Below are 12886 nucleotides of genomic sequence, written 5' to 3' on the forward strand. Positions count from 1 at the left end.
TGTTATTCCAATGCACATTTTGCTTCACCGGGCCGCCCTAGCTTGGTCGCATTTGCAAGAGGGGTGTCACGAGACCGTAATAGGTACAGGTTTATTCTCTACATGTCAATCGTTAAATCATTAGCATAGTCCTTATAATAACGGTGGACCGCCTTGATGAGTAAATGACAGCAAACCAGTGAAAAATACCCCACAACTTAGTCAATGGAGCTGCGCCCGTACATGTCAATAGCGTCATTATCGATTAGATTAGTCGATCGTAGTGTACAATTCGATCGCTCATTGGATTAATATTATCACGTGGTAATACATTTGCGTTGGACAATCGATTACTATAATGGTTTAGTACTGCATATCTCGGTTTAATCTTCACTAAGCGGGTTTACGGCTGGAAAGGTCACGGTGAATTTGCCGTGGACATACGTGCACTATGTTATACGGCCGAGCGCACAAAAAACTTTTGGGAGCACTACAGTTTAACTAGGGTAAATTTAAACTGAGTCTCTGGTTCACAGCGTCATCATCCTTTATATCTTCGTGTCAAAAATTGCCGTGATAGTACGGCGAATCCTCTCGTTTTTCAAAAGCTACGCATGGCGATTTTGTTCGAGATAGGTTTACACGATATGAGATCCCACAGAGTTTCTATTCTACACGTTTTTACGATTTGCGGTCCACAAATCGTAAAAACGTGTAGAATAGAATTGCGGATGCTCAGTACCACATATGATGTAGCCATTACAACAAAATTCGATTTGTTGTCAGGTAAAACCCAGGTTTTGTTTCCAATACACTAACTGGAAATTCAATACACTCAGCGGCGATTGCTGTTGTCTTTATACGTATATAATTTACTGCATTTTATACATAACGATTTTTTAAATCGTACATTAAAAATGTGATATATTCAACTGTTTGAGAATTATAATCATATAAAGCTCAGATCCACGTGCTGTAGAGAAAATTAAATCACAAGTCTATAATACAATGCACTGTATCGAGACACTATGCAACTTTCTTTATCTGCGTCAATAATAGAATATTGATTTAAATAGAATTAAATACATCTCTACATTTTGAGTTTGTACTTTATCACTGAGCGATCTAGCGATCGATTCCTAGCCAATTAGATAGGACTCCTTTCTTGCGTTCGGTGAAATACCAATCACCCGTCGCTCACCAACCGAGTATTAAGTTGCAGGGAAAAATATTTATAATACAGGGTGTCGACACTGTGTGGTTTTCCTCATAATCAATATTTTTATTCACCAGCTAGATTTGGGTTTCAGGTACTTTAGTATTTAGGGGTGCCTACTCTTTCTAGTAAGGCAAGGGGCAACTGTTTTGTCAATTCTAAAAGCTCGTCTTCAATGAAAATGTAATACTTTGCTGGTGTGCCTCATTTCAACATTATAAAATGGTTTCTGCTTTGAGATAATACCACCAAGTTGTTTGGTGTCAATGAGCGTGTTTATAGTGGGAGCAGATGTGCGGTACATTGCGGTACAATTTCTACCCGGTTAGAGATTATCCGGATACTTGCCCACTATAAACACTAACAGTATATGTATGTACGGTACATCGATATCCTTCTCAACCGAAGGATATTGTGGCGAGATATTCCCACTATAAACACACCAGTATAAATTATTGTGTGCGGTATTACCGGAAGTAGGAGCTTCTACATGATGCGTAGGATGCGCGCAGGACATTCGGAACGATTCTCACCCCCAAGAGTTATCAAAACAGAAGCTACATGTTCACCGCCATGATCATATTGTTGAATGGGCTGTTTATAGCTCGCGCCACAATATTTACACATTCCCTGTGTGACCTCGGGGTCATTGCAAATGTACGATAATGTTAGTTGGTATATAATTTGTGCGGTAACTGTGTCTCACTATAAACAGCAAGGATATCGGTACATATACAAGGATTATCGTGTACGGTATACTCAAAATGCGGTATATTCACTATAAACACGCTCTATAATTAAAACTTTCAGCATTTAGTAGTAAGTTTGTGGTGTCATTTACAAAGGAATCTTTGAAACACTGATGAATATGGACAGAAAAACACGTCTTTTGATTGAGTTCAAGCAATCTCAATTGCATTTACATGACAGGGTTGGGCGTAAGACCAGGAATCGCGTAATGAAGGGACTGGAAGCAACTTATTGATGGCTATTCGCCATCGAAGTGGTTATATAACTTCCTGGTAAGTGGACCACGCACCGTTTGGAACTGTACATATGCCATAGCCTTTGTGTTGCGATCATTTCGATCGTGGTGTATAACTCAAAAGCGTGATTCACTTGACATGGTGATAATCGGATTTAAAAGGGGATATATCTTACAGTAAAAGCTAATATTTTATGGCAAAGAAATACAAATCTATTTTGTATGAAAATGTTATATATATATATTAGGCACCAGAAACTAATTAATCGGAATTAATGCTTAATTTGTACTTTTTAATATCAATACAGGCAAATATTTGTATGTTATCATAATTAATAATGGTCAATTAATTGATTTCATAAATAATAAGGATCGACCAAGCATCGATGGTCGATCGAAAGATCGAACTAATTTGTTTCTATTGCCTTATATGACATTGCTTTAATAAGGAAACGCACTGCGTATCGCTTTTACCTAAGCACTCGCGCTCGCGTTTTGATCATGTTTTAAATGTTTCTATCGTGTAGGCTCCACTCTACTACACTATCACCTGATTAAGGAGAAAAGTGCAAACGACATGACATGTACATAATTGACCGTGGCTCATTATTTTGCTCTTAAAGGGGCATTTCGTGATCCACAGCCTCATCCCCACTTTTCCCAAAAAAGGTTTTTTACACCACTGGATACCTCTGGCTACATAATGTTTATGTACCAAATATTTCTTGCAGATTAATTCGTTTAGCAAAAATATCGCCAAATTTGAATTTCGTTTTGGTGCACCAAAACGAAATTACAACACATTGTCTATGGAGCAGTGTAATACACATACTCATGCATAACTCGCAAACGCAAAATCGGAATCAACTGAAATTTTGGAAATAAGCTTTTTTCGTGGATATCTACTGAAAAATTTCATAAAAAGAGGATGCTAGGATCACGAAATCCTCCTTTAATATGCAACATACAGCAGCTGTTTGAAATGAACACATTATTTTTTATGTCTACAAAACATCACAAATACGTTCATTTGGATTGTCAGTATCATGCAGGGGCCTATATAGTTTTGATTTCTTTTCAACAATATTCCTATACTGCAGGTTAAGTAGCATTACTAAATAGTGCGTTTGACTGATTCTGAATGATTGTATGTGTTTATGTTAACTCTCAAAATTATTGTTAAATCATGCTTTACTTTTGATTAAAGATATAAATATTGTTAACTTATTTCAAACAGTGTGTTGTATTTTGCATTGTAACGTACATTTAGGTGAAGAGGAATTTGGCCTTGAGTCATTAACGACTCGTAAAAGTGTAAAACTTTATCAATCTGATGATTTTTAAAAATTGAACAACTCATGCATTTGGGAAACATTTGAGATACATTCCCATGCTCAACACATTCCATTACTAGCAGTGCATAAATGTTGCATAATTGCACGGGCGCGCTCAGCGTAGTACGCGCAGTGCTTTCGGACGCGTTCATATTTTGCGGGTGGATGCATTTGCTTTCATTTTCCAACAGTTTGTGTGGCAATTTTGTGGCAATATAAAAATAGCAAAAATCACGGGATTTTTTTTCTCGTGTATGAAATAGGTTAATAAATGCGTATCACTTATTCCTCGAGAAATTGTACAAAATAATGCACTTGTATTGAGATGTTGATGCGTCTAATGCACTCCCTCCTTCAGGGCTCGTGCATTAGACGCATCAACATCTCAGTACGCGTGCATTATTTTGTACAATTTCACTCCCAACAAGTGATACTCATGTATTAACCTATAAATTTCTAACTTGGCCTCACATCCCGGAACATGTCCAAACTTGTCCATGCTTTTTCCGTTAAGCAAACACACATGTGATTCAAAAAAGTCTATTAAAAATAGGAACTCTGTTTTAATCGTGTGGAATCTGTTAAAAGCCATTAGGTTGTCATTAAGCTTAGTTTTACATTAAACAATTTAGATATAGTTTTATGAAATGTTCGGAAAAAATGTTAAGTTTATGTTTTACTCTACTACGTGTTCATATAGAGTAATTGAGATAATAGTTTCAACATAATCATGTTCAACCACGGGCGCTTACCGCCTATGCATGATGACTACTTTCTTTGAGGCCCACTCAATTTAAGGGGCTTTGCAATAATTATGAGCCCCTCCCCCGGGGGTAAAATTTCCGAACGACCTGCCAATAATCGCTTGACCCCCCCCCCCCCTCTCGGCCTGCCAAAATCGCTTGCCCCCCCTCTCGGTCCGCCAAAAAATCTTTGCCCCCCCCTTAACAAATGTCAAATTTTTGGCATCCCAATTTGCAAACCTTAAATGGTCTAGATATATGTTGCGAGCGCAGCAAGGAGGAAAATTTGCATATTAAAGCGTTTCCGTACTGTTTTCCTAAGCCTTTTTAGGGCGTTTTATTTAAAAGGCGCCCTATGAATGTGTGCCTAAACTCGCTTGCCCCCCTCTCAGCTGGCCAAAATTGCTTTCCCCCCTTCGGCTCGCCAAAATTTCTTGCCCCCCAATTTTACCCTCCCCAGGGCTCATAGTTATTGCACAGCCCCTAAGCTTAATATAAAAATTAATTCTCACTGTTAGCTCAAATTTTTGAAAATTGATCTCGAGATAATTCGATTATCTCGAGATAGCCTGATTAGATCGAAATATTTCTATTATCTTGAGATAATCTGATTATTGAGATAATTATCTCAAGATAACCTAATCATATCGAGATATCATCACAGCCGTAACACCCCCTAATATTTCACCTCCAGGTGACGTCACGATACAACCCATGGTACAAATGATCTCGATATAATCAGGTTATCTTGAGATAATCAACTTATCTAGATATAATTACGTTATCTCGAGATGATTATCTCGATTTTTTAAATTAAAAAAAAAGAAGAAAAAAGTTCAAAGGCCTTTATGATACCCAATTTACAGCTTTTAAGCTTAAAACCTTTTTTAATTGCCGACCGACATTTTTTTTATTTTTTTTTCAATCAAACAATTTTTAGGCCTAAAGTAAAAATGGTTAAGCCTTGAGTCTATGCAGCTATGTTCATCGGCGTCATCTCCGAAATATCAACAGAATCCGTCGCTTCATTGACAAAGACATTTGCAAGCAAGCAGTCAGAGCGCTAATAACATCCAGATTGGACTACTGCAACTCTCTGCTTATTAACATCACAGCCAAAGACATTCAAAAGCTTCAAAAGATCCAGAACCGCTCGGCACGTCTCATTTTCCAGGCAAACAGACATGAGAACACTTCTCCTCTGATTCAAGAGGTGCACTGGTTGCCAACTCAAGAGCCAAACAAAAACTCATTTATTCCCGGACGAATTCTTCCCTCATGTTTCAAGCTGCTTTGTTTATTTGTTAATTAGTAATGTAAGATGTGCAGTTTAAGATATTTTTGTAAAGGTCGTGTTTGCTCATGTAAAGGCTGCTATATAAAAGCTCCTTGTTGTGGTTGGGGCAGAAGCATGTCCCTCCACATTTTTGGATGGGGGACACAATATCAAATGCCCCCCCCCCCACTCCCCCACGTTTTAGCAAATACTTCCTTGGTCTAAGCAGGCTTATTGTAAAAATGCACTCAATATTAATTTTTAGCTAAAATAGTTTGAGGTTTTTCGCGCTCCGCGCACACTTCATCCTATATACCTTCAAATTCACATAGTGAGTTTTGTGTTAACAATACGTGCAATATTATTGTCCCTGGAAGTAGAAAGATTGAAGAAAGTCAAGACGCAGATGTGCACGTTAAGAAGCCGACTAACATATTAAATCACCAGGGATTAAACATTTCATTCTTAAACTTCTTTCTTTGACCCCCCCAAGAAAATAAATCCTTATAGTGAATATTCTCAGTCATCCAGTCGTTAGAATCACAAGGTTTTGAATTAAATCAAAATACTGGAACTTACATTTTTTGCAACTTGCTACGTTGCGCCTGAAACCATCATACTTCATCAGGCAACTGACCCGCTGGGCTGGTCATGTGACACTTTGAGACGGCTACTTTGATTTTAGCCGCGTACTTTGCGAGATTATACGTTACAGATTCGATCCGATCCCTAGCCGTCTCAAAGTGTCACATGACCAGCCCAGCGGGTCAGTTGCCTGATGAAGTGTGATGGTTTCAGACGCAACGTAGCAAGTTGCAAAAAATGTAAGTTCCAGTATTTGATTTAATTCAAAACCTTATTGAATAAATAAATCCTTGTTCTTAGTTCCGTTTGAATATGTACACATTTGGTATGTTCTTAGTTATGTTTAATTATGTACACATTTGGTAAACACCATGAGTATAAAATAGTGTAAAAATGCAATTTTCTGCTCACTTGAAATCAACGTGTGTCAACTTTCACGGACACATTTCACTTCAAATAGTATTAAACTTACATTTTCGCGAGCGCATATATCCAAGCAAATCGGGCCGGAATAATGCTCACTTGGCAATTTAGTTTTCTTTGCCATCTCCCCCCTCCCTCGACAAAAATTCAGTCCGGGCACGACACTAGAGATGAACTGTAAACTGACCCCCCCCTCAATTGGTCCTTCATATTGAAAATTTTTGTAAATTTCCAACGACTGAGTTTTTAAGAAAACTGGTGCCCCCCCCAAAAAAAAAACCACCCAACCCGATCAACTTCGGATTGACGACTTTGGCTGTGATAGTAATATATTTACATGAGGTGATTGGAAAACTACACATTGGTGTCGGTTTACCATTAAACACTGCGAACAAAACACCGATTAAAAAGCTATGTATATTACTTTGCATCCGTTTTAAAAAACGCACATTTTCTTGATGGGCCCAAGCTATATAATGGGGGAGCATTAATAAATTGGGCGTCTCTTTAGCGCTTTGTAACACTTTTTGAGAGATACGCGTTAGCGCAGAACTTCCATTGTTGGAGATGGTTACATCAAACTTTCATTTTTAAAAATTCACTGTGATCATTATAAACAACTGTTGCATGTTGATATCAATTAGCATTAGATTTAGTATATTTTGAAATCACGAGATCCTGTTAGCAAACTGTCACTTGTTTGAAATGATCAATTTATTTTGATGTATAGTAACATCAAGGAACTTATCCTTCACATTATTTCTAAAATTGATGTGATCATTTCCAACAACTGCTGCGTTAGCATCCACGTTGTCAATGTTTAATTTTTTTTTAAATTCATACAATCTTGTTAACAAAATATATGCATAAATGAAGAAATGGAGCTCAGACAAACTGGCATTATAAATAAAGGAGAAGAAATCAGAACCGTCCGGGTTCTAACCAGGGCGCACTGACGATTACATGTCGTTGAACTCACCACCACACGCCACAGCAGCACATGGCGGATCTATCGGCGAATTGAACATGTAATGATTTTATTCTCTCGTAAATGTTTCACGGCCAATGCATATGCATGCTATCTTACGTAGATACAGATCTGGAATAAGTCCCTATCACATCGCAATTTTGCACCTCACTTTAAAGATGGGTACAAAATCGCGATATAGCCCTTTCATCTATTCTTTAAAATTCAAACTAAAACCTAACCTATATTTGATTATTTCTAGGAGGTCAGAAATCAGAAAACTAGCCCCTTTTGGTCAATGACTTATTCATTTTAAATTCTTAACTAAGGCATACACATACTTTAGCATTAGATATCTCATGCCCAAAATGGGACATAATTATTTGCCAGGATACAAGTATTGATTTTTGAGTTTTGCCCTGGCATATCAATATTACTAATGTAATAAAGCGCCAAATGTGATTTGTATTAGAGACTGAAATAACAATTGAACACTACTGTCCTCTCTTTGTCCACTCAAAACAGTCGCATCAACCTTTCCCCATAGGTCATTATTATATAGATTTATGATTCATGTAAGTTAGGCTACACATTACCTTCAGAATGTTCAGTTGATCTGAAAAATAAAATGATGTTGCAAAATGAGCCGTGAAAATATAGCCAAACACATTGTTTCGCACTGCTGAATTCTGCATCTTAACATAACATTCCAGCAAACACATAAATATTTTCTAAAACATTTTTTGTACTTTTTTTTAGTATACTCCACTCCTCTCTCATCTCTCGACCTGTTCTCTCCACTTTTCTTTCTCTCTTCTTCTCTCCTTTGTTGTTCATTCTTTCCCTTTATTCCGGGGTCCCTGGAATTTGTCCAAGGTACGGTATTATACGTGCCTGAAATTTTTTTTCCATGGGATAACCACTCAGTACGCCACTTACCAGCTTCAATTGTATGCATAGTGGCGCTAAAAGTCGATCGATACATGTTGAAATCAGCACAATTCAGAGATACACATTTTTGCTATGAAATTCATTTTTTCGGTTAAATACCGGGTGTCCCAAAAGTAACTTAACATTGTGAATTTGCCATAACTTGTGTTAGGTTAATAGTGTTGTTACTGTTACTGTTACTGTGCACAGTATGTAGATAATTCTTTTAGAAATGTTATGATACCACACATGCCTATGTGGTCATGACCCTTTGGCATGAAATTAATGGATATCTACCGTACCGTAAAACCCACTTTTATAAACGCAAAATAAGTCTCGTCATTTGAGACGTGATAACACGATAAACGTGTTATCGTTTTAAAATCTGTTTTGTTTAATTTTGATGCACTAGTTGCTGGATTGTATTTCGGCTGGGTGCATAATTTACATTAAAATGTTCCTTAAATTTTGTTTGAGTGAGTTTGTCCGACTTTGTCTCGGCATAGAACCAAACAATCTGAATCCGTTGATCTATAGGAAATTTTAAAGTAAAGTTTAACATTGTAAATATATCCTAATTATAATCTAAAACAGCAGTCACGCTTACGCTAGGCCATGTAATCCATGAATGTTCATACCCATATGTAGCGTGTGCAATGAGTGAACCAACTCTATCGTTCAGGGAAGCACATCATTCGTGTGCTTGAACAAAGAACATATGAGCTTGCGTTTGCGTTTGATACACACATATGTACAGTCGCACAGTAAAGTCAAGGGGTCTTCAATAATGCTGTTTTTGGTATCAGAATAATTCTAAAAGATCAATCTATGTGAATATGTTCTCCATTTTGGTATGAAGTAGGAAATATTTGAGATATGGCAAATTCACAATGTTAAGTTACTTTTGGGACACGCTGTATAATACTTTTCTCTTCAGTAATGTCAGTTTAAAACATAGTGTAAAATCCAAACATTATAGTTTTCTCCTGACATTTACCGAAGAAATGAAAATTATTGCTTTTCATTTGAGCGAGAAAATTACTTATGAATTGAAAAGGTGTAACAAAAAAATTTGCTAATTTCAACACCGAATTCGTTCGTTTCTAGCGCCTAATTAAGTGACTGAGTGGGTCATGTTTAACAATAGATCGACTGACTAGCCTTCTGCGTGTAACATTCTCAAAATAAATCATGTTTGCGCCGCCTAATGGGCGGTGCAACATCATTATATGACGTTATTTTGTCAATCAAGCCATATGAACCGCTGGCAAAAAACGTTATTTAATAAATGTTCGTATCTTTATGTTTCATTTCGCTTGGCATTGTTGCTTCGTACAGACCGAAGGACGATCACTGAAGATAAATAAGGTAAGATCACTCTCTCTTTTTTTGTCATTTTGATCGAACAGGTATGATCTGCGAATGGACACACTTGTTGTTATTTTTCAGTCTGAAAGGGCGGACCTGGTTTAGTGGTATGATATCATAAGGGTGCAACAAATGTTTAAAAAGATCATTTTAAATGACTTTCATCCTTTCTTGACCATTAAAAGTTAAATAATTCAAGTTTAAGTATGATGCTGACTCAAATCAGTTATAATGCAGCATGTACATTGCTAACCACGTGTTATCTACTGAAGATAGCAACATTAATCAGACAGGGCTCAATTCTGTGCTTCTCAACCTTTCAGATGTTTTTAATTGATTCAGAGGACACATGTAAAAGTTGAAACAAATTTATCCAGATATATTGTCAAGTAGGCAACACCATAATTGGACTTTTTACTCATGAAACCAGCAGCCCTCACCCAGCATCCATTTTTTTGTTGGAGTTTTCTTGATTAATCTTGCTAGTAAATAGTCAAAATTGCTTGAGGGATGTCTTCTTTAAATTCATCCATGATGCCTTGATGATCATACGCCTGAACAAAAACATGATCCTAGCATCCTATTTTTATGACATTTTTCAGCAGTTATCCACGAAAAAAGCTTTTTGTACTTAAGCATGATGTAGCCAAAGGTTTCCAGTGGTATAAAAATCTCAACTTGTTTTTCGAGAAAAGTGGGGGATGAGGTTGTATATCACAAAATACCCTTTTGAGCAGGCTATAGCCTATTAATGACAAAATCCCATTTTCTTACGGAAAGAGGAACCTTATGTGCCCCAATAACTTCTTAATAGGTCGTACACGCACAAACATTGCATTTCTTGGATCCGTGGGGCCCGACGCATAATTTGACAAATTTGAAAGTGTTGTTGAGATCAAATTATTTTTTTCTCCTTATACGATCCTATAGGGTCACGGGGGGTCTTTATGAGGGTTACGGTCTTAAATGACTGCTTGACAGACAACACGTTCGAGTTCAGCATACCCAAATTAACAGAAACAAGCTGGTTACCAACTTTTACCCAAACTTTCCAAAATAGAACCAGACTATAAATTTAGAAAACATATGTTTCCAAATAGTTAAGGGTTAAAAAAATACCCTACCCCTCTAAAATTACAAAACATTTCTTTGCGTTAACTTGACATAAATTTCGTTGATTTGAAAAAATAAAAACCCTATGAATAAATGTATCATTTCCCCCCACCCTCCCAAAGTTCTGTCACTAAAAAGTCATTTTGTTTTGGCCAAAAATAAAAGTTGTACTTTTCCACATCCTATACATGTAATGTACAAAACATTCTTTTGATTGATTTAATGGTGTTTTTGTTTTCTTTAATTTGTATGTATAAGATAACCCATATGATCATATTGCAGTTTAAAACAATGATTCATTGACATGTACGGGTTGTTTCTAGAATATTTTATTGAGCCGGTTTTTCTAAAATGTTGAAATCAATTTAGGAGTTACAAAACAGTTCTTTGCATTTCCTTGCATTTATTTTGTTGATTTAAAAAATTTAAAAACCTGTGAATAGAGGCATGTTTTTCCTACCCTTTTTTGTAAGCCCGATTGCATTTTCATGTTTTTAATTTTTTTTTGCATCATGCCCCCCTAACAAGTGTTTGTGAACGGTCCCCAAACGTAAAAGAAGCCCCAAAGTTGAAAAATACTCTTTGTGTCTTTATCCTTTTTACCAAACAAATGTGAAATTTACATCTTTTTACGTAATACATTTCATAACTAGTGAAGGAGGCCATCCAAATCAAGAACTAAATCGCGATCAAAGAAAATAATTTCCGTCCTTATACAACGCACATCATTTGATCAAAAATCACCAATGGTTAACAAAAGGGCAAGGACCACATCAGAGGACTTCTTCTGATTGAGATGTGTGTCACACATCGTGACATCGGACATTCCAGGCTAGTTGTATTCATTATGCTGACAGTCAGTTAAACATTTGGAAAATTGTATGAACTTACGTTTGAGTCCTTTCAAAGATTTATGGCCCAACTATATAGCTGACAACGTCTGGTGTCTGCTGACAAATTATTACAACGTTCCTTTTTGGAAAGAAGTCGTATCAGATGAGTTTAATTATTATGGTTAATGGGGTGATCATTACCATGTTTCATTCTCACTATATTAAATAAGAATGAAGAAGCTGAGTACTTTTAGTAGGAGAAAAAATATCAAAACAAAAGAATTGATTAGAATATAGCTTTCCATAAATGGGACCAAGTTAGAAAAAGGATAAAGACACAAAGAATTCTTGCAATGTTTTTTGGTAGATAGTGTTCTTCGATGGCTTGTTAGAAATGTGTTTCCTTTCTTTTACATTTAGATACAAGGATTGAACTGTCTTGGAGGAATCAGAACGGCATTTCGAAAATGTACAACGCACGAGTTTTAGGTTTAGTTTTGTTACTACTTTTAGCAGCTGTTTCTTCTGTAATGGCTCAAGGGCAAGGGCAAGGGCAAGGACAAGGACAAGGACAAGGACAAGGACAAGGACAAGGACAAGGACAAGGACAAGGACATGCATATGGACATAACAAATGCAATCCTATTCGCCCGTGTCAAAATGGAGGTACTTGTACACGCGCCACCTGTACATGTGCGGCCGGCTTCACTGGAGTCTTCTGTGAAACAGGTAAGTTCAATAATAATAAATAAATAAATAAATAATAAGCTTCTGTTAAGTAAACACAAATTAGATATAAGAATGACGATTTGTTAATGAATGCGATTCTAATGTGTTGAACTTGCGGTAGTTGTTAAATGGAATTTAAGTTGCACATATTATGTTGCCGATCGCATAAATATATGTCTAGTTGAATAGCGACTACTTTCAGATTATTAAATGACTGTGATTTTAATACTAAACTTTTTATAGGAAACAGTTGGAATATTATAGGCTGTTAAAATGTATAGTATTATGGACGTGTATTATGTATAGGCACCTGTATAGGCATGACATTGAAATGAGTTGCAAAATACAAAGTCGAGGCTCTCTTAAAAGGCCAAGCTTTACTTAAATGGGCATTTCGTGATCCAC

General features: G+C 36.6%; 1 protein-coding gene across 4 annotated transcripts in view; it reads left to right on the forward strand.

Annotated features, from left to right (window-relative positions):
- Nucleotides 1-9679: 9679 nt before the first annotated feature.
- The window catches only part of LOC140162775 (uncharacterized), an 85675-nt gene continuing 82468 nt past the window's right edge, over nt 9680-12886 (forward strand). For all 4 annotated transcript variants that reach the window (XM_072186073.1, XM_072186069.1, XM_072186072.1 and 1 more), the window contains exons 1-2: nt 9680-9806; nt 12173-12481. In XM_072186073.1, coding sequence (XP_072042174.1) covers nt 12220-12481 — 262 coding nt within the window. In that variant the 5' untranslated portion in view covers nt 9680-9806; nt 12173-12219. The remainder of the gene's footprint in view (nt 9807-12172; nt 12482-12886) is intronic.

This window comes from Amphiura filiformis, chromosome 10 (assembly GCF_039555335.1).
Source record: "Amphiura filiformis chromosome 10, Afil_fr2py, whole genome shotgun sequence".
Classification (NCBI taxonomy): domain Eukaryota; kingdom Metazoa; phylum Echinodermata; class Ophiuroidea; order Amphilepidida; family Amphiuridae; genus Amphiura; species Amphiura filiformis.